The sequence below is a fragment of the Kwoniella newhampshirensis genome, chromosome 8 (assembly GCF_039105145.1).
Source record: "Kwoniella newhampshirensis strain CBS 13917 chromosome 8, whole genome shotgun sequence".
Lineage (NCBI taxonomy): Eukaryota > Fungi > Basidiomycota > Tremellomycetes > Tremellales > Cryptococcaceae > Kwoniella > Kwoniella newhampshirensis.
The window spans coordinates 1,050,491-1,077,515 of NC_089962.1; the positions used below are offsets into that span (position 1 = coordinate 1,050,491).

At 50.3% G+C, this 27,025-nt stretch overlaps 11 protein-coding genes across 11 annotated transcripts; 5 read left to right on the forward strand and 6 right to left on the reverse strand.

Moving 5' to 3' along the window:
- Nucleotides 1–328: 328 nt before the first annotated feature.
- IAR55_004593 (uncharacterized protein) lies at nt 329–2,059 on the reverse strand (the record flags this gene model as incomplete). Its single annotated transcript, XM_066947690.1, has 9 exons — nt 329–452; nt 522–630; nt 695–891; nt 1,038–1,138; nt 1,195–1,260; nt 1,317–1,403; nt 1,497–1,673; nt 1,767–1,859; nt 1,934–2,059. 9 exons carry the CDS (start codon nt 2,057–2,059, stop codon nt 329–331), a joined length of 1,080 nt encoding a protein of 359 aa, XP_066802104.1.
- Nucleotides 2,060–2,481: 422 nt separating this feature from the next.
- IAR55_004594 (uncharacterized protein) lies at nt 2,482–4,271 on the forward strand (the record flags this gene model as incomplete). The annotated part of the gene is made up of 7 exons (XM_066947691.1): nt 2,482–2,760; nt 2,818–2,928; nt 2,991–3,570; nt 3,640–3,746; nt 3,816–3,927; nt 3,984–4,066; nt 4,119–4,271. The coding sequence occupies 7 exons, from the start codon at nt 2,482–2,484 to the stop codon at nt 4,269–4,271; spliced, it is 1,425 nt and encodes a 474-aa protein (XP_066802105.1).
- A 1,114-nt stretch (nt 4,272–5,385) lies between these two features.
- On the forward strand, nt 5,386–7,090 carry IAR55_004595 (uncharacterized protein; the record flags this gene model as incomplete). Its single annotated transcript, XM_066947692.1, has 5 exons — nt 5,386–5,679; nt 5,912–6,309; nt 6,480–6,675; nt 6,901–7,020; nt 7,085–7,090. The coding sequence occupies 5 exons, from the start codon at nt 5,386–5,388 to the stop codon at nt 7,088–7,090; spliced, it is 1,014 nt and encodes a 337-aa protein (XP_066802106.1).
- A 222-nt stretch (nt 7,091–7,312) lies between these two features.
- IAR55_004596 (uncharacterized protein) lies at nt 7,313–8,711 on the reverse strand (the record flags this gene model as incomplete). The annotated part of the gene is made up of 4 exons (XM_066947693.1): nt 7,313–7,501; nt 7,648–8,051; nt 8,215–8,321; nt 8,401–8,711. The coding sequence occupies 4 exons, from the start codon at nt 8,709–8,711 to the stop codon at nt 7,313–7,315; spliced, it is 1,011 nt and encodes a 336-aa protein (XP_066802107.1).
- A 1,463-nt stretch (nt 8,712–10,174) lies between these two features.
- On the reverse strand, nt 10,175–11,358 carry IAR55_004597 (uncharacterized protein; the record flags this gene model as incomplete). Its single annotated transcript, XM_066947694.1, has 5 exons — nt 10,175–10,314; nt 10,505–10,618; nt 10,928–10,982; nt 11,235–11,245; nt 11,316–11,358. The coding sequence occupies 5 exons, from the start codon at nt 11,356–11,358 to the stop codon at nt 10,175–10,177; spliced, it is 363 nt and encodes a 120-aa protein (XP_066802108.1).
- A 352-nt stretch (nt 11,359–11,710) lies between these two features.
- Nucleotides 11,711–12,646, forward strand: IAR55_004598 (uncharacterized protein; the record flags this gene model as incomplete). The annotated part of the gene is made up of 3 exons (XM_066947695.1): nt 11,711–11,804; nt 12,169–12,244; nt 12,541–12,646. 3 exons carry the CDS (start codon nt 11,711–11,713, stop codon nt 12,644–12,646), a joined length of 276 nt encoding a protein of 91 aa, XP_066802109.1.
- Nucleotides 12,647–13,123: 477 nt separating this feature from the next.
- IAR55_004599 (eukaryotic translation initiation factor 3 subunit I) lies at nt 13,124–15,481 on the reverse strand (the record flags this gene model as incomplete). Its single annotated transcript, XM_066947696.1, has 10 exons — nt 13,124–13,271; nt 13,394–13,518; nt 13,594–13,683; nt 13,749–13,990; nt 14,081–14,115; nt 14,174–14,236; nt 14,352–14,472; nt 14,915–15,094; nt 15,389–15,407; nt 15,479–15,481. 10 exons carry the CDS (start codon nt 15,479–15,481, stop codon nt 13,124–13,126), a joined length of 1,026 nt encoding a protein of 341 aa, XP_066802110.1.
- Nucleotides 15,482–15,861: 380 nt separating this feature from the next.
- On the reverse strand, nt 15,862–17,012 carry IAR55_004600 (pre-rRNA-processing protein PNO1; the record flags this gene model as incomplete). Its single annotated transcript, XM_066947697.1, has 6 exons — nt 15,862–15,917; nt 15,983–16,065; nt 16,131–16,209; nt 16,274–16,373; nt 16,444–16,527; nt 16,602–17,012. 6 exons carry the CDS (start codon nt 17,010–17,012, stop codon nt 15,862–15,864), a joined length of 813 nt encoding a protein of 270 aa, XP_066802111.1.
- Nucleotides 17,013–17,367: 355 nt separating this feature from the next.
- Nucleotides 17,368–19,441, forward strand: IAR55_004601 (uncharacterized protein; the record flags this gene model as incomplete). Its single annotated transcript, XM_066947698.1, has 5 exons — nt 17,368–18,099; nt 18,160–18,248; nt 18,304–18,336; nt 18,393–19,286; nt 19,342–19,441. 5 exons carry the CDS (start codon nt 17,368–17,370, stop codon nt 19,439–19,441), a joined length of 1,848 nt encoding a protein of 615 aa, XP_066802112.1.
- Nucleotides 19,442–20,226: 785 nt separating this feature from the next.
- Nucleotides 20,227–21,888, forward strand: IAR55_004602 (uncharacterized protein; the record flags this gene model as incomplete). The annotated part of the gene is made up of 8 exons (XM_066947699.1): nt 20,227–20,385; nt 20,574–20,708; nt 20,792–20,856; nt 20,922–20,991; nt 21,046–21,120; nt 21,223–21,400; nt 21,461–21,545; nt 21,612–21,888. The coding sequence occupies 8 exons, from the start codon at nt 20,227–20,229 to the stop codon at nt 21,886–21,888; spliced, it is 1,044 nt and encodes a 347-aa protein (XP_066802113.1).
- A 1,752-nt stretch (nt 21,889–23,640) lies between these two features.
- IAR55_004603 (uncharacterized protein) lies at nt 23,641–26,200 on the reverse strand (the record flags this gene model as incomplete). The annotated part of the gene is made up of 14 exons (XM_066947700.1): nt 23,641–23,738; nt 23,799–24,095; nt 24,184–24,236; nt 24,299–24,454; nt 24,530–24,572; nt 24,630–24,712; nt 24,779–25,020; nt 25,084–25,126; nt 25,175–25,280; nt 25,347–25,448; nt 25,517–25,630; nt 25,706–25,798; nt 25,860–25,880; nt 25,939–26,200. 14 exons carry the CDS (start codon nt 26,198–26,200, stop codon nt 23,641–23,643), a joined length of 1,713 nt encoding a protein of 570 aa, XP_066802114.1.
- Between the last annotated feature and the right edge of the window lie 825 nt (nt 26,201–27,025).

The following is a 27,025-nucleotide window of genomic DNA, read 5'->3' on the forward strand; positions in this document are numbered from 1 at the left end:
CGTGTGTACCTCTGTCCCTCTCGCTTCCCCATCTCGAAAAGAACCATAGAAGAACGAATCACCGTCGACAATACTTCGTCATGATCATGCATCGTCGAATGTACACCCAGTATATTACTGGGCAGATGGACAAGAACCTTTGTGACTAATTGTAGAAATGATGTTTGACCTCGTTTCAATAACCTCCTGTCGTGAACGACGACGATCCTCATTCACTAATGCAGACACGAAACTAATCTTCTCTTCATCCATCTCCCATCTTCTTCATGATGAGACGCGCCTTCATTTCAAGGCCTTTTCTCTACGCCACCTGCCATAGCCGCCCGCGCTATGGCCTCTTAGGCTTCTTGTTAACCTCGTCCGGCTTGACAGGATGTAACATGACTTTAGTCGTATTTTGACCCGCTGGTGGGACACCTCCGTGACCCTTGGACCAATCGTATGAGAGAGCGCTACATAAACAAAATGGGCAAGTCAGCTAGGTCTCCGGGTGTATCACGAGAGAGTGACGGCGGACTGACTAAGCGAGGATTTCATGAGTGTGGTTGAATGAAGATGCGACAATGGGAGTGCCAAATTGAGGTGGTCTCGCGTCTGTATCTCCATTGCTCAACTCCTTGCACGTGAACGCTGGATAACAAACTGTCAGTTACGTGATCTCGATCACAGTCCATGTAGAGGAGACCAAACTTACTTCTCAGTTTTGTTCGGGCAATACCGTCCCAGAATGTCAAGCTTCCATCACTACCACCCGTGCAGAATGTCCCCTGGACCTTGTGGAAGGTGATGGTATTGATGGCGAAGACATGTTGAGATTGGGCGACAGCAGGAGTACCTGGCATACTATTCGTAGGGATATCGTATCGGTGACATTTAAACGAATAATTCTTCCTACAACGCAGGAGAATACATTAGTCCGTTAATGTTTGATGGCATCAGGGAGGAACCTACTTGTCTCCCTCAGGGCCACTGGCCGGATATCTATCGGAGAAGCATTTTCAGCCGAGATACATAATACGCTTCGGATCCTCGCTCACTGTATAGCCACTCGTCCTTCCACACTACCCACCGCGAACGCGTCGCCAGATGGGAAACATCCGATCGATCGTGTTTGCCATTTCAGTGGAGACTCGATGCTCTGTGTCACAGCTTTTCCGTCAGCTGATGATCTGCGCCAGGCGACTCGCAGCTGACCTTGAAGATTGTCGTAGGACTAGACAGATTGACAACATGGATTTGTCGGTCTCCAGTCGCGCAGACCTATGGGTACAGTATCAGCTACCAGGTCAATGTTCCGAATACAGGAGGAAGCTTACAAGCATTGACTGAGCCACATCCATCGCATACGCTCTATCTGACAATGCGATTGATGCGATAGGGTTCGGTGATCTCAAATCCCAGTACTAGCCAGAGTATTGGATCATCAGTATCGCTCCAGGAGACAAACAGATGGGCTTGCTCCTCAAAACAGAACTCAAACAGAGCTGGTCACTCACCTTCAATTGCTTATCCCATCCAGCAGTGATCAACACTGGTCCACTTCCCGGCACCTCAGCATATTTTATACATTTTATAGGAGCGTCGTGTTGAGCGACCTGTTGTGCTTGTTGCGTCTGAACATTGTACATCTGCGCCGCGTTGTCACATCCCGCTGAAAAGACATATTGACCGTCCTGTGCGTCCGCTCGGCATCAGCTCAAGTTCGAAAAGTCGTCTTTTGAGATGCGCTAAACTCGACCTCGATGGACGTGAAGATATATACTTACTTTTGACCAAGTCAGATCAAGCACTGGAGCCTGATGCGAGTACATAGCCTTCCCTTGTGATTGCCCCTGTGAGTTGACATCGTAAAGACGGACCTGAGGAATGCCTTCAGCAACCAGCTTGCATTGTGCCGAGTCCTTAGACGGTACTCAAGCCGCCCAAAACTCACGTTGTTGTCCCAACTTCCCACTGCTAGTATATCGGCATTGGGTGAGAATTCAATCTGCGATACCGAGTCGGGCGGAGGGTTGACGAGTTCAATGTCCTTTGCGGGAGCTCGATAACTGCCGAGCATGGTAGAGGTTCAAACAGGTGTGAGTGTTCGAGAAAGGAGTGGGAGGGATGTGAAGAGGGAGAACGGTGCGCAGAGTCGATGACGCCTGCTGGGCTTTTGAGCTATGTACCCTGTAGCGACAAGAGGTATCTGAGTGTCTGTAGACGACCGGTGGCAGTGCGAGGAATGAGCGGTAAACGATGGAGATGAGAAAGACTAGATCACTGATGAACTGGATGGATGGATGGATGAATGGATGGATGGATGGAATTGATCTCGGTGAAATGCAACATGAGCGCGTACGGTGAAAGCAGAGACATGAAAGCGACCGTGGGAAAACTGGCACCAAAAGTTGCATTGTTGCTATTCATCATACTGGGACCTTTCTCTTTTGACAACATTAACACACTCTTCCTTCATCAAAGCCATACTCGACCAACATCATGTCCTCTCTTACCGAGCTGTTTCAGTTCCTAGACTCGCCAAACCCATCGGCTCGTCATCTGGCACTCCAGAACTTGCTCGGCCATACACCCAAATCTTCGCCTAACCGACACATCTTCGTCCCATCATCCTTTGCCCCGACCGGACCATCGACCGCGAACGGTGCAGCCGGTCATGGAGGAGGATTGCTTCCTGAGAAGAGGAAAGTCGGACAAGAGGATGATGAGATCAAGGTCAAGGCATTGATGGACTTGATGGAACTCTGTAGAGATCAAGCGGTAGGTGCGGTCAAATCACGGCTGAAGTGCTTCAGGCTGATACAGTGGGGAAAACAGGCTATCGCTCATGACGCACTGTCTGCGTTGATCAACCTATCTGATACACTGGCTGTCGCTCGGCATCTCATCGACACCGACTTCCTCGTTTGGATCGTGTCATACACCTCCGTAAGTGCTGCTTGATTTTGTTTCTAGTCTATCCGGACAGCACTTATCCTCCATCCTGTCAGTACACCACGTCTCCGCTTTCCCCTTTGACATCTATGCTTCTCTCCAACCTCACCTCTCATACATCACTCATCTCATCCCTTACAACGCTCACGATCCCCATCGTGCCACTTCCCAAATCTAAACATTACCCTCCGTACTACCTCCCCGCAAGCGCTTCGTCCTCATCGACCATTCATCCCGATTTCCGAGATCCAACTTATGGTCCTGTCAACGCAGAAGTGGCACAAGAGGAAGAACATGATATTGAGGCGATTCGAGCTCTAGTCCAAGCATTTGAGGACGGTGCTTCCGAAGGTGTGAAAGAGGGCAAGGGGAAAAGGAAAGGAGAATGTCATTTTCTCGCTTCAGTCTTTGCGAACATCTCGATGGCTCCTGCTACAAGACAGTTGCTCCTCGTACCGAGACCGCCTTTCCCCCAACCTTCTTCGGCAGAACCCTCTGAAGACGATGAACCTCTCTTGTCGAAGATCGTGGTCTATACAGAACATCCAGACACGATCAGAAGAGGAGGAGCGATGGGTTGTATCAAGAATTGCGCGATGGACAGAGGCAGTATGGGTTGGCTATTAGCCAGTGAACGTGAGTCGGGAGTCGTGTTGCGCTATTCTGTCAATATCGTGCGTAACTGACACGCTTTGTAATGTCCAGACGACCGCGTTCGCCTTCCTTCAGACCCGTCGAGAAAGGTGAAGGGTGTCGACGTCCTTCCTTGGGTGTTGAGTCCGCTTATGGGTCCCGAAGAGTATGACGAGGATGTAAGTCGACAGATCACTGGAGGTACTAGGCGATACAGTTGCTCAACTGACGATCATCTCATCACACAGGAAATGGAGAAACTCCCGGCGACACTGCAGTTCCTGCCACCTACCAAAGAGAGAGAGCGAGACACTGTCCTTCGAATGATGTGTATTGAAATCTTACTCCTTCTTTCTACAAGTGAGCTCGAGGATGACACATCGACGATGGCGGAGCTGACGATTGTTCATGAATAGCTTTCACTGGTCGAGAAGCACTTCGAAATCGAGGAGCATACTACGTCGTCCGAGAATTACACAAAGTCGAGAAAGATCAACAGGTAAGCTTACCACATCGCAAGGTAATGTTAGCTGACATATGCTCATGGAAAGATAATAAACTCTATCGAGCGCCTCGTTGGTCTGCTTCAGAGAGACGAAGGACGGGATACTCAGCAAGATCATGTCGAGGAGCTTGTCAAGGTCGCACCAAAGGAGGAAGAGGAGGAAGAGGATCTGGGAGAGATGGACGTGGTTGAAGTCTGATTGAACAATCATAGATGCATGAATCTCACATCTGCCTGCCATACTACTTCACGGTCTTCTCGAGGTCGAAGGACAAAGGCTGTACAAATCGCTTCTGCGCCTCCCGTCCCGGATTCGTCAGAGGAGGCAATGCTGCTGGTGTTTTCACGATCTCGTATACAGTTTTTCTGGTGGCCCATCGGACCAACTACAGTGGATCTTTCGCCACCGGACCACCGTCCACCACAAGCACTTCGAATGACCAGTCACTAAGGCTGTCTTGCCCTTGAGTGAGAACAGGTCGGGGACATGGCTAGACGGCGTATCAGCCAGATAAGTAGCTTGCTGAGTTCCAATGGACTTGTGGAAGAGAGGTGAAGGTGCGATTAGGGGTTAAATCCCAATGGATATCACGGTGTGATGCAGTAGGCCACAGTAGCTTGCGATGTCTTTCCCGAGGACAAGATCATCAGAATCAGCACTGATGGCATAGCGTCGATCAGACCAGGGTTGTCTTCCTGGATCTGGGAGCGATATCGCTGATGACCGATACCTGGTGGAAGAAGAAAAGGTAGCTGGCCGAATGATAGTGAACGTCCGACGTATGGAGACAATCACAGTTATCAATAATGGGCAAGCTTAGACAAGGTCGACCTCGGGGCAGAACTGGACTGATTGGTGAGGAAAGGTGATTGCCTCGTCGGGCCGATTGAAACGGTCTAGTCCATACCGAGCAAGCGACTTGAGAAGCCTTGTTCCTATGCATATCATCAAGCCTGGACACCTGTATCGCCAGGACCCTCTCCTCTGTACCAAGCATCCAGGTCTGTTTTGACTCTTTTGTACATGCATGCAACCACGGGACAACTGTTGTGGACCAGGGTCAAGGTAGGAGGGGAATTGAGTGAGAGATTTGCCACAAAGGGTTGCAACACACGAATCGCGTGTCTGGGTCCAAAACACTGGGCTGCCAATTTCCCGTCATCATTGTCCACTTCTCCTCCCTTTCTCTACCATCACTCATCCATTCTGACAGTCCAACCATCTTCCACTCGCTTCCTCCCGACTCTTGTTTACAACCGTCCTTCGTACTTGATCAGCAGACCATCGATCACCCGATTTGACATCGCCCGAAATGGCCTTGCAAGCCTCTTCAAACCCCATCACCTCTGTCCCCGACACATCCTCTTCACCAATAACATCCGTCCAGCCGACATCGTACGCACCGTCCCCGCTCTACCCATCTTCCAACAACCCACAATTACTCTCTCGACTCAACCTCGACCTGAGAGGGAGGATCTTTCCGGTGGAAAGGGAGACGTTGATGCTTCTTCCGGAGAGTGTGTTGTTAGGTCTGTTCCCTCAGGGCTTGGTCTTGAGTAAGCCCGCAAGTTGGGAGGGGGCAGATGATGGGGTGTTTACTGTCGACGTGAGTATTGTCATTCGATTCATCACAGATTAAGAAATGTGAAGCAAGGATCCAGACGACGAGAGGAGAAGCTGGGAGAGCAAAGGGACGATTGCTTTATATCATCCGTGGCCGATGCTGACGTATGGATGATTTCACTCAACCTGTGAAATATCCTGTCTATGTCTGCCTTTTATACCTCGCTCAAATACCTATGGCTTCTACCACCAATACATGCTGGTGTGACCCGCAGTTCGACCCCGACTGCTTCCAATACATCCTCGACTTCTGGTCTTCCGCCCAAACGGTATTCTACGGAACTCCCACTTCCTCCGGTCTGTTCCACGCCCAACAAACTATCCCGAACTCACCTTCAGACCCCACTTCGGACCTCTCACAAAACCCTCTTCTCTCAAAACAAGCAATCATAGTCTTGCGCGAGGAACTGGAATACTTCTCAATCACCAAACCGGGCGGATTGGCAAAGACAGATATCCCCACAGGAATGGCGAACGCCGAGCTGAGAGCTATGAAGAGGAATTGTGGGAAAGCACTGGAAGATAAGAAGTTGATATTTGCAGCCCTGGAGAGGAATGTGGATAGTTCGTCGAACTTGGCGGAAAGGCATTTGATCGACATGCTTTGTATGAGGTGAGTTCGAGCTGTTTTCGAATCCCAATCCTGTATTCTTCCCTATGGTCACAAGCTCGGACTCGGATTGAGCAGCCATCCACCCGCGGTCCAGCTTGGGGTCCGTGACTTTATGATCTCCTTTCCACGTTCCCGCATCTTTATCATGTACTGATGGTTTACCTCCTCAGCGGGTTCAACCGGAACGACGAATGGGGATTCAGAGCGTGCGAGCCGACTCGCAACGTCATCTCCTCAATGGCACTCGTCCTTCTCAAAACCGGTATCGTTCACCCCGAAAACCCTGATGACGGTACACTGCCATATATCGATGCCGCTCAGATGAGCACTGCGCAGAAACTGCTGCTGTTCTGGAGAAAGCCTGCAGTGAGTTGATCCTAAGATCACAGTGCCTTGTCCTCCGTGGCCGTTTCACATCGGGTTTGCCATGACCACACGCGGAACTCCTGTATCGATCACTCGCACCCTGTGCCGTCGTGATTGAATCGACTACATGTTACCTGCATCACTGCCCTCGTTGTTCCTGTCCCCACGGGTCTGTCTATGTACGTCGTTATGGAGCAAAGCTGACAGTTGATTTTGCGAATCTAGAGAAAGTGCTGGTGGGACGGCGTCGAAGTGCAGGTTCCCGCCAGTACGACTGCCAAGGGCGGCGAGACCATGACCGTTAAAGTTTGGGCGAGACGGGTCTGGACTCTGGAGTTGTCGTTGGTAAGTGCTTGCATACCTACGTGTCAATGGAGGTTTTCAAAGCTAAATTGCTGTGTGTTCGCAGATTTGATGACTGTCGTGTTGTACAATTCATTCTCGTTCGTCTCGTTCTCTTGTGTATTTGACTCAATGTGATGGTCGCATTTGCAAACGATACCCATACATGCAAATATCGATCGGTACGAGACAATGCAGAGAAAGCGTCTCCCTAATTATACATATACCCAATCACAGGCTTGCAACAGTCCCGTCTCCTGGTCCAACGTTGACGAGTGATACAATCTAGGACGGTTCAGGCTTTCCTGCCCCGTACAATGAGACAAGGAAGTTGATGAGCGTCAACGCCGAAGACTGGCAATCTGCCTTTGATCTCAGCGTGAACGTCGACCAGTCCCGCATTCGTCAGAATGGCAGAGAGTGTTCGGGGCGTGAAAGCAGGATGGAAGTGATCGGGTGCATTGACAGAACCGCCCGGCAGAGTCTGTAAGGAGCAGAAAGCATATCAGCGACATTATTCCTCTGTCCTTTTAGGTTAAGCGTTGTTGAATATGCTCGGGCCAAAGATACGGACAGAACAGAGCAGATAGGCGAAGATGTTTAACTGAGATGCAGCGCTCAATCACTCACCTTGGCCTCACTATTATACAACCCTTTCCCCTCGACTTCTCTCCCTTCCTCCCTCCCGAATTCGGTGAAAACCACCCATCCACCCGACTTGACCAGCCCCACCACACCCTGCATGAACGACTCTCTATCGTCAACGTGATGTACGACGAGATTAGCCAATGCCAGATCGAACCTCTGCTTCGGAGGAACGATCTCGCGGTTCGGCTCGTCCTTTGTCGGGGACGATTGCGGTTGACCGGACGAGAAGGTGGTGGCCGACGAAGATGAGAGTGCGTGTAGGGAGTGAGTGAGCTTAGGAGAGGAAGGGACGTTCTGCGAGAATGCGACGAGCATCGATGGCGAGGTGTCGATCGAGTGGATGGTGGAGAAATGGGGCTCGAGATGAGGGGTTACTGATCCTGGGCCTGGGGGAGAGGTCAGCGTATAGCCCAATTGGGAATGAGACGAGTGGTGGATGGCATGACCGGGAATGCGAGTGAGAAGAGATCCGAGTGCGAGATAGATATACAACTCATGATCGAGACAGATTGGAGGAGTCCGAGGGTCATGAGCGGGTAGGAGACTCACCGCATCCAATCTCCAATACATCCATCTCACCCATCTCTTTCTCGGTGACTCCCGCTGAAGTCAGAGCGTACACTACAGATTCTGCAGATCTGACGGCTGTCTCCTTGCTATGAGAAGATAGTACCAAGGTTAGCACAGACCTTATCGGCCATGCCCGAGCATGGGCATTGTGCAAGTACCACTCACGTTCCAGGTCGGAGCATGTAATCTTCGCCCGACCAGGCATCGTGTTGATGCCCGTCCAGAGGCTGGGGTCGTCGCTCGTGTTGCTCGTGTTGATGCTCATACGACTGGTCATGCTGATGCTGATGCTGGTGCATGTTTCGATTGTCGACTTGGTGCTCGTGAGTCTCACTCATCTGTTGCTGTTGTAGCTGGTGATCATGATGAGCGTGTTCATGAGATTGTGGATGAGCGTGTTGATGGTCGCCATCGTGAGGGTGATGATGATGTTGGTTGTGGTGGTGGTCAACGTAGCAGCTGTTCTGGTTGCGCATGTTCGAATGTGTCTCGTATGATAGGACTGGTAACGTATGCTGTACGACCGAGCAGTAAGACGATCCACAAGCTGGAGGATACAGGTCGTTCTTTATATCATTGAGCGGACCACCTCCACTTTTGATCGCGGTCGTTCTTCAGGCGGCCGGCGCGGCCGGCGGTGGGCGCCGCGAATCCTTTTGAGTTTTCGGAACGAGATGCCACGCAATTGGTCAATCTTGGTTGAAACATTTGCATTGCAAAAGGTGTTTCATGCCACCGATCTTGTCACAACCGCAATGTGACCGGCCATTGACCACTGAAACTGAACCACAAAAGGGAACAATCGGAATCTTGAGCCGCACCGTGATTCTGCCGGTTATATAGGCTTGCCACGAGCCCATTGGCTGAGTGGTCATGGCCCGACATGACAGCTGGGACAAGTCGGTCTGCTCAAAAGTGACTTTTGGTGTACACCTCGCTCATTTGCGGAAAGGATGATTTGGCAGTACGATGACCCCAGAACCGGACCAAGCCTTTCAGACAAGATGTATCATTCTTCATGTTTCAGTTCCCCTGCAACTGTTCCGGACAGCTTCCGGATCTGGCCAGTTGTTGTCGATTACCACTTTGAACCGAGCAAGTCATCAGTCAAGGCTTCGACCCGCTGATACAGCTGTTTGACTGTCCCCCGCCATTCCTTCTGTTATGTAGATTTTGGGTATGAAGTTGTGCTGCAAGTGGACGATTCTGCGAACATACAGGTGGAATTGTTGGATATTGTGCACAGTTGAGATATGCATTCTTGTTGTGACTGGCTCTTGATGCCTGTCAGTAAGAAATGTTTGTCAAGCGGTAGAAGGAAAGGGTACATATGAGACTTAAATGTGCACTATCTCAATTATACGATGGCATCGCTTGCAGAACTGCACCGCGGTCGAGCGATATGGTCAGAACAATGCCGTGTTTAGGCGGCGCACACGAGTATAATGGTCGTGAGGACCAGCCGCCTGCATGCTGTCGCGCTTAGCCAATGGATAGCGGTACAGCGGATCCCAAAGAATGGGTCCGCTCCCATCGAGAGTACATACATAGTGAGCCGCAACATCTAGTCGTCTGAAGGCGTTCGAAGCAGGGCAAGCAGGTGAGGTATGCGTTAGTTTCCCCAGGATATTTTACTAGTAGTGGTCCTTTATAGTCGCGATTCCGCAGAGAATCATACCACCAGGGGTCTCAGCGTCGACAAGAAGCCAGCTGGTATTGCCTTTCGACATTCGTCTACCTGACTTCACTATAGCGAGAGCGTGCAGAGACGCTGACAGGTCTGATTTCTCGCTCTGACGAAGATCGTGAGCTCACTACGCCTCAGTATTTCATGGACAGTGTCGTCGTCAGAAGTGGAATGCTCTGTCATACCTCGCACCAGTTTCTGATCGCAACTTAGATTCTCACGATCCATGCATGTCACCTCTACTGATCCGACCTAATGAGCCAGAGGCTCAGTAGTGGGCCTCTCAAACTCTCCAGGCTTGATGTGACCCTCCTCGACGAGTCGGTCAAAATGTCCCTGCTTGGAGTTGTTGTACTCGTACTTCTTCTTAGCCCAGTAGTAGACACCGTAGACTGATCAGACATAAGATATCAACAAGTGTCCATATTGGTCGAATGAAGAGTCGCAAAGAAAGAAGTGGGAGCGGGCACCCTCATAGAGCATCTGTAGGTCACAGCAGCACTAGAGGCCACCACCCATGCTTTCCCAATCGCCCATGAACTGTCCATCGCCTATAGAGAAAGTAGACAGACAAATACTCACAGAAAAGCATTGGAGGAGCAATGTAAGGAGCTTGAGCCATCGCTCGCTTGTAACCGTTGAAGACGTAACCGGACCAAGCACCGGCCATGGCTCGTTGACGGTAAGGGGAGACACCTATAGGCAGGACAGCGGAGAAAAGCGGAGCGAAAGTCGAGGATGAATGGATGAGCCAGAACGATCAAGTAGAAGAAGCAGGATCGTTCGAGTCGGTGACGAGATTCAGCGACAGACAAGCAGGGATTGAGCAAAGGCGATCGCGGGCGAGATGGTGTGGGACAGGGGATCAGCGGTGTACACATTGGCACCGTTGATGATTTAGCGAGAAGAAAAGCGAAAGAGAGATCGAATGCAAGTGGAAGGAAACAACGATCGTCAGTCAATTCCAGTTGTCAAGTCGTCAACAAATCCGCCCAATCCACATACCGTAGGTCTTGATACCCTTTTGCTTCAAACTTCCCATGTCACCCCACCACCCGACCTGTAAGGTAGAAGCGCATATCAGTATACGTCCCGAGTTATGCACTCCGTCGATTCCTCCATCTTTGTTCAACGATTCCTATCTTCCATCCCATGATGAGATCGCTTCGCGACGGGTATCCTGTTCCTCTGCGATCCCACTCCTCTTCAACGTTCGATGTCTCGCTCCGACTATCTTCCACCGCCCGAACCTCGTCTCATCTCCGCTCGATGTCTGACAGGTGCTCAAAGGGTACTTCTAAACCAAACTCACGTATCGGGCGGCTATTTTCGGCCAATCAAGATTAGTTTGCCATCGACATTCCGAATGCGATACAACGACTATTGTACTCACGACCAGGCATGTGTGAGGACTGAGCGGGAGCTGTGGACTTCATCTTGAGTGGTGGGAGCGGTGTTGAGACAGGATGTACAGAGATGAGAAGCTGTAGTATTTTGTTTGAGATGCGTAGTGGTGGTTGGAGTGAGTGAGGTGAAGACGGAAAGAGATCCAGCCTATCAGAAGCGGCGTTTTTGGGAAAACTCCGAATTACGACCAAGTCGCTGCACTCACCGTACTCACCGCTTGCATCTCGTCCAACATACATCTTGTGACAACAACAATATCAGTGGTAGCATACATACACATCACCCCTCGCGCACACACAGCACCGACCGCCTGTTCCCTCATTGTCGCCCTCCCTCCAACCAGCATCACCTGTGGTCGTCCACCAGCGCAAACCCCCCATCATGGCCCTCATCTCCACCATCCTCGGATTCAGCGCATTCGGTTTCGGAGCTAGATGTTTCCAACTGGGATTACAACATCGACCTATCTTTGACGGTGAGTGAGGAGGCTTTTCATAAGGGAGCGATCGGTCAGGAGGGACGAACGGAGGGCCTTTATTATGATCAACGAGCTGTGGTGTCTGTTGCGGAGCTCATCACGAATGTCGAATTCTCTGCTACGTTTGCGAGCTGGACTTCAGGATTGGCAGATAGCTCCAGTGCGGTAGGAAATTGGAGGGACATATCAATCTTCGAGGCATGGGACATGATCTCAGCGTCGGACGCTCTTCTATGTCTTGAGCTATTTCATCCTCCAGCCTTCGACGTCGACCTTATTCTACTTCTTCCTGTTCTTGTGCTCTCAAGCAGCGGTAGTCCCCAAGCTGAGCAATAGTCCGCTGACCATCCTCTCCGCCCAGCTTTCCACGGTCACGCATACGCCGTCATTGCTTTCGGTCTTCTCGGTGCAGGTGCCTACGGAGCAGAACAAAAACAGTGCGTGTTGGCGAAATGTCTTCAATCATTGTTGCGTTCTGGAGCAGAATCAACCTGACGTCGTATCTTCCTTACATCGCAATCACTTCTTGTTCTTCCTCCTTCCCCGCTTTCGCTCTTCTGACGATTGTCTTGACTTGTTCCTAATCTACGTCTCACCAAATCCTTCACGTGTTAACGACGAATCATTCCCGACCTCGCTCCCTCACTTGCCATATCCTCTCGCCTGATCTCGCCAATGTTCTCTCAACTCTTTCGCCCCAACCGGATCCCTGCTCGCCCTCTTCGCCATGCAGAACCGCAATGTTACAAGCTAAGAAGAAGATCCTCCTCGAACACCGAGAAAAGGAGAAGATCGAATGGGAGGCCAGTAAAGGACAAGCGCAAGCTCACGCTATCTAAATTATGCGTGGTATTGGGTAGATTTGGATGTGGATCTAGGCGGAGCATGGTCGCTTCATTGTGAGGTATGACAATCAGCAATGTAATGATTACGATATCGCATCAGTCTATCAGAGGTGGTCTACGCAACTGTGGATTCCTCCATGTGAACCTTGATTCTACGTGAGCCGGCTCATGAGTCAGACCAAGTGCGATCGATTCACATCACTTGGGCGAAATTTTCAGCCAGAGCGGGAGCAAGTCGATCGTCCCGCACGATGAACCGGTCATTGACGAGGATCCGCAGGAGCTTGATCGCGAACGAATTGTATGGTGACACTGGCGGCCGTTACTACCTTTCAGCACTATTCCACCTTGAGCTAACAATCACCATAGTATGAAAGTGTTGAGATATAAACAATTTGCCAGCTATGTGACAGAATCACTGTATCTTGTATCAAAGCAGATGGTACAGTATGCATGCACGGAACCGCCTCCCTAAACCTCGACCTCTGGCTCCAAATCACCGAAAGGTCTAGATCTGAAATATGACTCGTCGAACCAGTGTACCCTGACGAAACCGTCCTCGGCACCTGAAGCGTAAGCCCGACCTTGAGGGTGCACTGCGAGAGTGTTGATGGGACCGCTAAATGAGGTGCGACGTACATTAGCCTGCTGCGTCTCACACGAGCTCGATTAGGAGTGGAAAAGATGAACATTGATGAGAAGAAGAGTATGGCAGAAAACAGTCGATCAGTCAACACTCACAAGTGCCCCTTAACACGTCCAACCTCCTCCTCGAACAACTTGTGCCAGAATCTAGACTCGAATTTACCCGCTCGTGATGAGGTGGTGGTGACGCTCATGGCATCTTGACCTCCTCCAAGAATGATCTGTATTGAAATCAAAAGAAACAGGCATCAGCTGAATTCCCCACGACAAACGAATCTCCTGGGTATGTCACCTACGTATGGTCGCAGAGGCGCGATACAAGCACTGTTTAAGGGGGTTTCGGTAGTGTAGACCTTCATTTCATCCAAAGTCTCCGAGTCGAATAGCTGTGAATGAGCCCAATGTCAGCTCGAACAACCATCTGGCCACCCCGCAGTACAAAGTGACGCACCCTAGCGGTCTTATCCTTACTGGATGTGATGAAGTATGTTCCATCGGGACTCAACTGAATATCGGTGATCTCTCCTCGATGCGCATCGTCCACGAAGTTGACCTCCTCTCCAGTCTTCACGTCGTATTTGGCGACTTTACCGGACTCATGACCTGTGATCACGTAGTCTGAAAGAGGAGCGAAAAGAGCGACGGTGGCTTTGGAGCCGGTGAGTCGCATCTCAGTGAGGGGTGTGTCGGTCTCTGCGAAAGGACGGGATTCAGCTTCACGGGTAAGTGCACGACGATCCGCCGATTTTTGGCCGGGGCCGTTGGATAGGGCGCAATACTCACGGGATGAGGGATCTTCTCGGTTGATGGGGAATATACTGATCTCAAACTGTGTCAGCTTGCATTCCATCGCACGCTCTGCACGAGTTAGCTCACCGGATAACACTGGGCTGTCCCTGTCTCTGCTCGGTAATACTTAAGATAGTATCGTCCTCCTCGCTAGGTACAGCACAGATCGTTAGCAGATATCACCCGACACAGCATCGCGTCTCCCTTTCCTGCATGAGCAGATGGGAGAAAGACGAGCGGAAAAATCCGAGATGTAACCACTTACTTCCACGCAACCCGCTTGACGGCTGTCAAGAACTCCCATGTTCTCAGACATTTTCCGGTAGAAATATCCCAAAGCTTCATCGTGTTATCGGCAGCTCCTGTAACAAGGAATCTTGATTGGGCTGGGGGAGGTATAACGAATTAGCATTGGACTCCAGTCAATGAGGTCTGTGTAGTCGTTTCCATCCTCCTTCACACCCAGTCCCCCCTTTCCCTTCTTCGTCGTCGGTTACCCGAAGGACGGAACAGTCCTGTTCAAACCCGAGATGGGGTACCATCCTTGCAGTCTCCATTCTTTGCCTCCTCTTCAAGAACACCATCACATCCTTAGACACATTCTTCCCTCTTCCCAACTTTCCCCCCGAGCTCCATTCCCTCTTGTGACACTTCCACAACGACAGGCCTCCACAACGCTCGAACGAACGATTCAAACACCCTTCTGCCTCCTACCTCGCAACACAGCAGAGTTCGCATCTCCCTTTCGTCCCTCACTACACTTGCCCCCCATCTCCCACATATATCTTTCTTCACCTCTATCAATCGCCAACACGCTGGCTGACTCACAATCAACAGCAACAGTCCACACAGTTCCATTGTGTCCTCCATCCCCCTTGATGCCACCAAATGTGCCCAGTCGTTCTCCGTTAGAAGTGTACCATGCGTTGACGACCGAGTCTTTGGACGCTGAGAAAAGAAGGTCGCCTTCTGCGTTGAAGACGATTTGCGTGAGGGAACGTTCGTGGCCTGTGAGTCGACGCGATGGTAGCAAGCACGGTGAGTGGGTGAGTAGATGCGTACCGGGGCGAGTATTTGAGCAAGTGAGAGTAGGTTATTAGGCGAGAGTGACGGCCGAAGAGTCGTGAAAGGGGAAAGAAGGGGAAAGAACCGGGCGGTTTGACAGATGTTGCGGTTTTTCGTTGAACATCGATGAGAAGGAAGGCGCAGATTGGGTCGATATAGAGCAGGTTAACGAAGTATACAGAACAGAATGCAAAAGTCAGTGCCCATTGCATCTCGTACGAATGAGGATGGACTGACCTTGGAGGATGATCGGTTTCTATGATCCGAAGGATTCTATCAGCACAATTGCTCCTACACTTCGCGTTGACCGTTCGACGACCGACTCACCATGGTGATCTATCTATCGATCTTTTCAAGGTGTATCGGACGAGGATGAAGTGACGATGGACGTTGCAACCTCTTTCATGTACTGACTGACTGGCCACTCGAGCAGACAGCATTTCAACATTTCAACAAAGAGATAGACACAAGCTGAAATCTCGTGTGGCACTCTTCGGGAAATCGCGGCGTTATACTTTTGCGGCGCAGCTTTTCCCACCATACAGGATAGTTGATTTTCTTGTATGTATTGTGGTTTCTTCAATGCTAAGAAGGATGAAGTACAGTGCATTCCACATGGCTGATATCGTGACTGGTAAGTCTTGGGTATATGATGTATATGATTGTACAAAGATCTCGGCCCCTGGCGACTCTCTGCTGCTTGGCCCCAGCTAGAAACGCTGTTTCATTCTCGCACCAACAGTCTTGAGATGAGCGTAGACCTTGCCTAGAAACAAAGGAATCGACTTGTCAGTTCGCAGATTGCGGCAGCTGGAGAGACAGATAGCTCACCTGGAGGGGAACCAAGGATGAGGGAGACGACTGCATCTCTAGCAATCTTGATGTTCTGGGTTGATCCGAGGATATGGATGTGACTGTTTGACGACATCGATCAGGACCTCTTCCTGATTCTGATTGATAAGATGGGCCCGGCACTCACGTATCGGCAAGCACAATTCGGGTTCTACTAGCATTCTCAATTGAGAACTTCACTTTTCCACCTTCACCTGCTATACGGCCTGATACGCGCAATTGCAAGATTAGCACTCATCGAGTGCGAACAGAGAGAAGCGCTAGACCCACCAATAGCTCGTGAAAGATGGTCTCCATGCAAAGTCTTGACATCTTTAACTTCGAAAGAGTCGAGATAAAGATCGTCTAGTCGCAGAAGAGCAAGAGCGTCCTGTAGTGAAGATGACAAAGTCAGACATGCTCTGAGACGTGTGACAATTGGAGGTGACAGCTCGACATACGTTCACATCGAAGCCTAAGGAGAAAGCCTTGACGAAATCTGCTCCTTTTTGGATAGCGCCTGAGTCAACTGTATGTCCTGAGGTCTATTATACACACAACACAGTCAGCAATTAGACTCTTTCTCTCGTTCTTCTGAGATCAGACTGAGCTAACTCACCTTGAGCTCAACCGCACGTCTAGGCACATTCATCCTGACTTGTAATCCCAACATCTCCACCATTGGCGTATACAGGTTGACCCATTCTCTCTTCAGCGGTGTCATTCGATGAGCCGGAATGGGAATCCGTCTGAACTCATTCTTCAACACCGTCGATTGACTAGATGCTGGTAACGGTGCGAAACCGGAAGACGACCCTCCGGCAGTTGCAGCAGCAGTAGCAGCGGCATTGGACGAAGGACCAGAAGTGGAGGAATTGATCAAGACGGAGTTGTCATCGTCGGAATCGACCTCCATGGAAGTGGAAGACTTCTTCGTCTTGGGTTTCGAAGATGAGGTGACGAGGGAGAGAGCGGGTTGAGGCTCCAACTGGGATTGGAGAGCCTTGTATCGATGTGATTTGTGCGCCATCTTGATATGTCCTGCGTTTGTGCAAGATATTGGTCGAGCGATGTAAAGTGGTTGTATGCTTCTCTGGGAGGTTGGACTTGGGACGAGAGGGTCGATGATACACGATTCCAACATTTTTGTGAATCCGCGGCAGCCTGCAAAGGGCGGCGAAGCACACTGATGGGATTTTTGCAATTCAGGCACGAGACCATGTGACCGTGGGAAAGCTGGAGGGATAAGACATGATTTGCCACCGCACAAAGCACCGACCTTCCACAAGATGTCAAAAGTCAAACTCACATCACGATACGCGATCCTTGTCTTTCCTCTTTCCTCCCTCACACTCATTCCCCTCACCCCTCTTCAGTCGGGCAAGATGCCGCCTACTCCCACGAAGCCTTTTCACAAGGCGGCTCGACACGCTCGCAATCCCTATGCCCGTCCCGCACCAGCTCTCACTCAGGGAGTCCTTCCCCCCGTTATCGGTACTATCAGCAAGAAGCACAAGAAGGAGAAGAAGGAGCAGGAAATGAAGGAACAATCTTCCACACCCAGTGAACCACTGAGCGAGCGCGAAGCTCCTCAGAGTGATACGAAGAAGATGAAGAAGAAGAGGAGAAAGGAGAAATCCAGGTCAAAGTCTTTGGGGGGTGAACTCGGTTCTCAACCTGTCGATGTCCCCGAACCAGCAATTCTGGACAAGCTCTCGGACGACACTGATGGAAGAGAGAATGAAGTCTTCCAAAGATTGATGAAGGTTCGCGCTGCCTCTCCGAGTCTCACCAGTTCGAATGCACCACACATACCTCCTACTTCTTCTGCTACTTTGAATCCTGGAATCAGCTCGACGAAACCCGACAAAGAAAAAGCGCAGCTTCGAGCTATCAAAGCCCAAAAAGAGCTAGCTCGAGCTAGAGAAGAAGCGAACAGGAGAGAGGAGGTTCGCTTACAACTTGAGAAAGCCCAAGAAGAAGTCACTAAAGCCAAAGCTGAGGCAAGGAAGGTGAAAGAAGATGCGGAGAAGAAGGAAGAGGAGATGAAGAAGAGGTTGGCGGAGTTGGAAGAAGCGGTAAGGGAGGGAAAGAAGGATAGTGAGACTGACCAGACTGTAAGTGAGATCGCTTGCCGGAAAGTCGTAATATCAAGGAGCTAATAACAATGCCCTCAGATCATCAAAGAACATGAGAACACTCGCAGAGATATTGTCGAAGCTGTCACCTGTCCTGTCTGTTTTGAGGTATTCAAAGATCCTCATATGTGAGTCACTCTACTCGCTAACGTCTGAGCTGGACTTTTGCTAACGACTTTTCAGTCTGTCATGTGGTCACACAGCATGTCGAAGCTGGTGAGTCCAGACAGTATTAAGGATCCGCACGGATGTTTAGCGCTGACTGGACTTAGCCTTCAACAATGGTTCCGTACGCCTAGCGCTTACGTGCACGAGCCTCTCGTGGATATCACAGACGACACTGATCTCTCTCATCGCTCGAAAGAATGCCACACATGTCGAGCTCGGATACTCCGCCGACCTGCACGCGCGTTCTTCCTTCGCACTATCATGGAGCCTCTCGGCTTGCCGATCAACATCCCTTCGGGCTCTCAAGACCAGGTGGATCCGTGGAACAACATCTTCCCTATCGAGCAGGAGACCTATAGATTGTACGACGAGCAGGACTGCATTTGGAGGTGTCCTTCGTGTACGGCTGAGATCGTGGGAGGGATCTGTCAAGGTTGTGCTTTGGAGTTCAGTGACGTTGAAGATGATGAGGACGAAGACGACTGGAGCGAGCAAGACGAAGTTGGCAGTGTTCTTGAGGAATTAGGACTAGGTGTCGGAGAAGAGAGCGGCGACAGCCTTGACAGTGACAACGACGATGTCGTCAATCATACACCCGATGGGAGTCGAGGAAGTGCGGGGAGTAGACGCAGCCGCGAAGACTCGGCCAACGACATCGATGGCAGGGCGCTGGACAACCGTTCCCGTCGGGTTGCCAGAGGCACAAGTGCGGTGCTTGACGCTCTGCTTCGGGGAATTGATGATGAAGCGTCCGACGATGGCAACGATAGAAGTGAATCGAACGATCGATCGCTTTCACCTCTTGGCTCCGAAGAGTCATATGAAGATTCATTCATCGACGATGACTCTGTTCGCGAAGAGGACAGCGTGGACGTCGATATCGCCATGGACAGCGGCTCAGAAAATGAAAGGCAGGCCAGCGACGAAGATGCAGAGAACGCTCTGGAACTAGCCGAGAGTGGACTCAGGCCGAGGCAAAGGGGTGGAGTTCCGCCAAGGTGGGTACCTTCGTGTCATTCTCAAGCCCAGGCTGATCGGGATCTTGCAATGAAGGGTCAGAAGGCAAGCGAGTGAAGAGGAGGAGAGCCCTGTCGTTATGCACCGATTTCCGAGGAGAACGAGGCGGGCTGTCAGGTCATCCGACAGCGAGTGACCCGGGCTACCGTGACGAATGACCTGCAGCAAGACAAGAAGTGCCTGTGTCGTTCTTATTCTGTCCCTTATCTCGCCTCACTCAAGTATTTCATTCCATTCAGCATGACCAAAGACCAACGAGAGTATTATGACGCCCTTTGTATGTAGATCACACTGTTGTCCGCTACGACTCGTTTCATCACTTATCATTATGCGCATGTAGCAATGAGATATCTACACTATCGCCGCGGCCGAGAACAAGCAAGAATCCTGTAAATGATCCCCCTTTTTTAGAGAGGTCATAGGTGTGACGTGATCCGAGATTTCCGGACAGGGAATGTCATCGGTAAGATCCTGAAAGAGATTCCCGGAACCGTCATCATCAAAGGCTGAACAACATGGAAATATTTCTCGCTTCTCACCATCTTGCAAGGGATCACTAAACATACATCACTCCACAACCGGTTGTGCAAGACAAGATGATACTGCTACTACCATATGGAAAGCAGACTGTGCATGTGGGGGTGGAGGGCCAGTATCATTTGACGTAAGAAGCTTATAAATCCTTGTGATCACTCGCCGAAAGCAAAAGAACAAATAGATGGGTCAGTTGTAGAGTGGTCGTACCTTCTGAATACAGTACTCGAGTATCATCCTCGCGATCTGTTCTTGTTGAATATTTTACCTTCTCACTCGCTTTTCAATTTATACGTCTCTTCCTCGCAAAACATCATCACATTCGCACAGGCATCTCTCACGAAAGACAAACAAATTACCTTATCAATCAATCAAAACGCATTCAAAATGTCATCATCATCCGTCTCCACCAAGAACACTCGGATCGTGCTCAACGAGAGACCCAAGGCTGGACCTATCACAGATACCACTTTCAGGACTGAGACGGTCGATGTCCCAGAGGTCAAGGACGGAGAGGTGCTCGTCAAGGTGGTTTATACCTCTTTGGTGAGTTAGGCTGCTTTCATTCTACACATCGGTCCTCTCTTCTTCGATTTACCTCATTCTCCACCCTCCCCAATCACCTAGTCATATCATCGATCCTTCAGTTGTCCAAGCTGTTACTCAATGGCGTCGTTCGGTATCCGTCCGTGCACGTCAGCTAACTCCCTGTCTTCCATCTCCTTCTCACCCAGGACCCCACACAAAGAGGATGGATCAACGAGGGTCGATCATATCTTCCCCCTGTCGACATTGGAGCTCCTATGCGAGCGGGCGGTATCGGTCGAGTCCTCGTATCCAAGGATGACAGCTTGAAAGCTGGTGATCTTGTGAGTGTTCAGATCTTTCTTTCGAACAGCGGCCATGATCTACGGTTGTCCTCGCCGAGACTAAATGGGGCTCTACATCTCAGGTCCAAGGCATGTTCAGCTGGCAGGAATATTATGTTGGTTCAGCCAAAAGTATGCAGAAGAAGCAGTGAGTATCAAGATTTGGATTCAAAGCGTTCCAGGTGATGTCGCTCATCGATTTCTCGCCTACAGGACTCCTGAAGGCGGCCGCGACGTCGATCACCTCGGGCTCTTCGGTATGACTGGACTGACCGCCTATGTTGTAAGTTTCATCATCCCACCATTGCGGTCCTATGTCTGACGTGTGGTCACGTAGGGTATGTTCGACATTGGACAGATCAAGGATGGTGACCATGTCGTCATCTCTGGTGCTGCTGGTGCCGTCGGTTTGGTAAGTGACCTTGCCATCTCTTCCCGTCATTCCCTGTACCAGTAATCTCCATTTTGTCGTCTGATTCGGGGGGCACCCGGGTTGACTTTGTCTTTCTTATAGACCTGTACCCAAATCGCTCTTGCCCACCCTAAGTGCAAGGTCACAGTCATCGCTGGTAACCCCGAGAAGCTCGAGTACCTCAAGAAGCTTGGTGCCCACAACGTCCTTAACTACAAGGATGCCGACTTCAAGCAGCAATTCAAGAACGTTGGCTTGATCGACCTTTACTACGACAATGGTGTGTGATGGTCCGACTGGATGATTTATGAACATCAATCAGCTGACTTCGTCCTTGCAGTCGGTGGAGCAATCTTAGATCAAGCTCTTTCCCAAATTGCTCCTTACGCTCGAATCGTTGCTTGTGGTGCCATCTCTGCTTATAAGTGAGTCCACGCAGCTTATGGGTTTGGAATAAGATGGGGAGCCTCATTCCTGATCCTGTATCTCAGCGCCACCAAACCCGAGCCCATCTACAACTACTTCAACGTCATCTCCATGAAGGCGACCTGGAAGGGGTTCATCATCATGGACCACGCTGATCGATACGTCGACGGTATCAAGTATCTCGCCGGTCTGCAAAAGGAAGGTAAATTGGAATACCAGTATCACGTCACCGAGGGATTGGACACGTGTGTGGGTACTTTGCAAGATATGTTCGCGGGTCGCAATGTCGGTAAAACCGTTGTCAAGATCGCCAGGGATGAGGACAGGAACAGCAAGCTTTGAGCGCAAACAAGGTGCCATAGCACTTAAATAACTAGATGCATGTAGGAAGATATGTTAGATGTATGGAGTGACGATGACGACGTCTGTCTTACGTCCTCAACATCCCTTTCGACGACCTAGCTGATGACCATGACGTCTCCCATGAACGCAAATATGCCGTGTTAGAAACAAGCCGGCAAGGAATACCCACGACGGGAATGTTGCTCGACGATGGCATTGACCAGTGATGATTTGTCGAGCCTGGTCACAGCGTGTCGAACTGCCGGCGCACGCGATACACCTCATATCAGTCCCGAGAATACAGCAAATTAGCATCCTTTTTGGCGATCAGGTGGCGTTGCGAACCACTCAAACCGCGTACATAAGCACTCTCGATTGTCGCACATTGTGAATGTCGCGCAGTGTTGTTGAAATGATCCAGCCTACGCGGGGTCCTCTCCGATGACTCAATCGCCAATCAGGAATCGCTTCGAAGAGCAGCAGCTTCGTCCGTGGCCTATTTGCTAGTCGGCCATAGAGAAACGAGAAGAGACTCGAATCAAACACATACCGAGCTCTTCTTATAGAGAGATCTGTACAATCCATGGAGGATGCTCAGAGCTGTACTGACTAGACGATTTGAAACTGAAAGGTGTCCCAGGAATCGCGGTATTGGGACATCGAACAACGGCTCGTTCTTGCTTGACGCCGATACATGGGAGAGACGCTATTCGTGCTCCTCAAAGGTCATGCTTGTATGGTCAATTCAGCATGTAGTGCACAATATCCTATTAATAACATACTGGCCATCGTAATGGATCTTTATCCGCATATCACTTCGAGCGATCCTTAAGTTACAGTAACGTTACCCGTGCAACAACATTTCTCACTCGACATGGGACACACTGCTACACCACATACCTGTGGCAGGAATGGCTCTGAAAGCGGATCACCCGATGACACGACGAGCCTCGATACTCGCGTTACATGTGATACTGGAGACGGAATATCCGCGATGCGGACCGTATTCGAATCCCCACTCGAGTACAGTGTTGTGGTATGTGATAACGATGTATTGCGGTTGACGGGCGCTGATACTTTAAGTACAGCATTCGATCATACTGTATCACCTTGGACTCTGTATTTCGACTCTTCAAAATCGAGAACGCTTCCTAAAACAGCGTCCTCATCCATCACGACACTCGAAGACATCCATGGTGGGAACATTCTCTGCTTGTCGATGGGGTCGAAGCTGGAACAGTCAGCTGATTTATATGGGGTGGGCCAGAGAAATGGATCTCCAACATTCGCAAAGTCATGACCTGTTCCAACGCTGAGACCTTCGCCGGGATGTATATCGATATCATTGGCGCTGCGGAGCTGCCAGTGAAAGCGAATACTATTTGTTTTAGGTCAGCCTTGTCCTGCGCACATGCCAGCGCGGCATGTGAAGCTGCGCCCCCAGAGATTCTCAATGCTATACTTTCTGTTGCATCTATGTCTTCGTCTAGCATAAGGACTTACGAGTTGCCACGCAGAGCGATTGTCACATCTTTTTGGAATGTACTTTACTTCCTCTCATCTCTGCTACAAACGGGCTCGTATACGCTAACAACCTAATCGCACAATGTTATTCTCATTCAAACGCGGAGAGACTATGACTCTTCCATAAAACGTCCTTTTCTCCACCTCGAAAGCAATCTCCTATCCTCTCTCCTTCTTTCTCCTCGCTAAGCACGACAGAGACTGGAGTTGCTGCACTGACTCTGAAGATTAATGATGTCTGGCAGTGGCCTCCATTTCGACCATGTTGACAGCGGCGGCCTGTCTCTGATCTTCGCTGTAGAGCTCTGCGGCTTCTCTCTCGAGATCTACAAAATTCATGATGTCAGTGAATGTTAATTTAGACCTTAAACTCAGACTCAACTCACATTTGGCATTATCGATCTTCGCTTGGTTAGGATCCACAAACCAAAGGATGATCGCACCAGTGGTCCCCATGGCCAACAAAAACCAGAAAGCCATATTGGTATTCCCACCCGACCTATCGATGATCGCCGAAGAGATGAATGGCCCGATGAAACCCGAAGTCTTGCCGACCGTGTTGAAGAGAGAGAAGAACATGTACGCCTTTGGAGCTGGGGAGACTTCGGCCAGGAAGGCAATTTGGTAGGATGCCCAGGCGGCCATTTGGAAGTTCCATGCTTGGGCCAACCAGAATTCCCATACTGCGATATACAGAAGACGAGAAAAGTCAGGAGTTTGGTCACAAGTCAGTGTGGGAGGAAGGTCCAGCTGGATTTGGTTTGGACGTACCGTGGTGGTAACCAATAGCGTTGGTGTGAGCACCGATCGCACCCCATAAATTCCTGAACAGCACATCTTAATTCCGGATCTCCAACTGTGCACTCGAATCATTCTCGACACTTACGGAAGAAGAGTCATGACAGCACCGTAGAACACACCGGCCTTAGTCGAGAATCTGAACTTCTTCTGAAGCAGATACACAAACAGATTGCCACCACCTCCACAAACGCTGCCGACGATATTGTACGCGTTGAGCAGAGTAGGAGAGTAGTTGACGACTCTAGGTGTAGGTAGTAGAGTGTCAGTCATGTGAAACTTCAAGCGACCGATAGTGTCAGGGGCTGTTGACGCTCACTCGTTTTCCAGAATACCGGAGACACTGTAGTAAGTCCCATACGCTATAAGTCGGGATCAGCTTCAATTGGTATCACCTGTTCTTGTGCTACATGACTTACTCTCTTGCAACAAGAAATAAGCGACGAGATAGAGTAAACACTGTTTCAGTTGTCGAATGCTCTTACAAGCACTCCACACTTGTCTGCGCAGAACAAAATCATCAGCAACCGTATTCTTGAGGCAGTTTTCCCAAAGACGCTCTACTCACTGAGGTCCAGCTTTCCAAAGAGGCACACCGTCCGGGACCTGTTGACCGGGACGATATTTCTGAGCGATGAAATACGGGACCGTCACAATGACAGTGAAACCCGAGAGGAAACCCATCAAGCAGCGATATTGATAAAGCAGCTCGGCATCGGTACTGGATCCTATAGCAGCAGCAATCCCGAGCGCGATGGAAGAAGCGGTGATTTCGAGAGAGGATCCGAGGACGTTGAGCAAGTTGTTTAGCTAAATTGAAAGGGAAAGGACGTCAGTCGAGTCGAACTGGTGATCGAGGGCAAGTTGACTTACCTTGGAACGTTCGTACGAAACGAGCTCGTCATGCGCTTCAGCTCTACATTGGTTGTCAGCGTACCTTCGCAGACATTCGATCCTCACTCACGCTTTTACTCCGCTCAACACCTCTTCTTCAGACGTGATGACTTGTGGCAGATCCTGCACGATTTCGACAAACGCAGCGGCGTAGAATGCAATGACCATATTCTGGGCTATTTGCGATTGTAATCAGTTATGGATTTCGCTCACTCAGTGATCGGTGAGAAGCAAATATGTACCGTATGTTCCGATGACATAGACAGCTTGAGCGCCTTGCCATTGACCGGGCTGAGCAAGACCAACCATGGCGAATTGAGCGACATACAGGACAGCGGTGAAACCTGGTGAAAGCAAATGTCAGTACGCTGCAAACTGCCAGTGGTATAAGTCGATGGTTGGAGTCACTGACTAATCAAGAGAAAAGGACGCCAATTGCCAAAGTCTGCGTAGGCTCCGAGGAACAAGAGCGAGACAAGCTGGATGGCGAAGATGATACCGGTCAAATCGAGCAACATGGATTCCACTGTACGGCGTTCAGAGCAGTTAGTGACAGTGACAAGGACGCTTCTTTGGTGTCAGCATGCGAGCTATAACTCACTGGGAAGAGTAGTTCCGCCCCATTTGACATTGTCATCGGGGAACTGCAAAGAGATGAGGAGTTGCAACTGTGAGTTACCGTTGTCACCGATGGCTGAAAACCGTGTCAGTGTGTGTAAGATGATCTACGCGAGATCTAGATCAGCCGAACTTACGAGCGCCGTTTGGCATGTAATCTGTCAATACCTTGTCAGCTTTGAAAGCAATGATTTTGTTCAGCTGTGCAGGACTTACAGAAGAAACAGTAGGTCCAGTATTCCCATTTCGAGGTGACCTTTCGCGCACCAGTTGTGGGTATCACATGGGTCTGCTCGATCAGAGCAAGACCCACATCGTCTGCTGGTTTCGCCTTTAGATTCCCATCCAGATCGACGGCGTGAACAACGGTCTCGTCAACGATAATCGCCTTGTCGTCATCTTTGGGCTCGAGCTCGGGAGCAGCACGGATGGTTTCCGGATTGGCAGCTATATCGGGCTGGACTTGCTCAGCGGACATGTTGTGATATGGTAGAGAGTCAACAAAGGACGAGATGAGGGAGGGAGGGACGGAGAGAAGGAGAGGGGATTTAATGGCTCATATTTGATCGTTACCATAATAAGAAAGATCTGAACGTTGAACTCGTTGTTGCCGGTCGACCCTCTCAGAGAGATAAGCTCCAACTGTGACCCCCGATACATGACAGCTAAAGCAGCTCGCCGTTCTTGCCGTCCAAAGATGCTCTCCTATTGGCTCTCCATCACAAAGATAAGTGTTGCACTTCTGCTTCGCAAGGTCTTCCAGCAAGGCAGAAGAAGCAGAGGATCCGCTGCCCCGCATGAGGACCAAGGAAGCTAAGGGGGGGCCTCTTTATCCGTCTGGGGTCCAATGCCTTGGCACGGACAAAGAACAATGCGAGAAACATGTTGACTTCTATAAATAACCGATACATGTAAATGGGGCGCCGTTTCTCCCGTGAGGTGATCGGATCGAGAGGGGAACCTTCTCTAGGTCCCGGGCCGTCATACGTGATACCTGGTACATCCGGTAACTATAACTCTATCAAGTCACATTAAGCATGTCCAAGATGGACAACAAGCCCGGACGATCTTCTTCCCCTCCCGTCCATACCTTGTCCCTCGCTTTCCTGCCTCCTGCCTCTTTGGAGGACTTGACAATCAGATCAATCAAAGGGGAACCGCCGCTTTCCCCGTCCACAAACGGCCACGAGAGCGTACTATACTCTCCCAGAGCTCAGTACTGGGTGCGGTAATTTCAGTTACTCTTCAAGCTATCGAGTTCCTCATCATACCTCACCTCATACACCATCAGCTCTTGGACCAC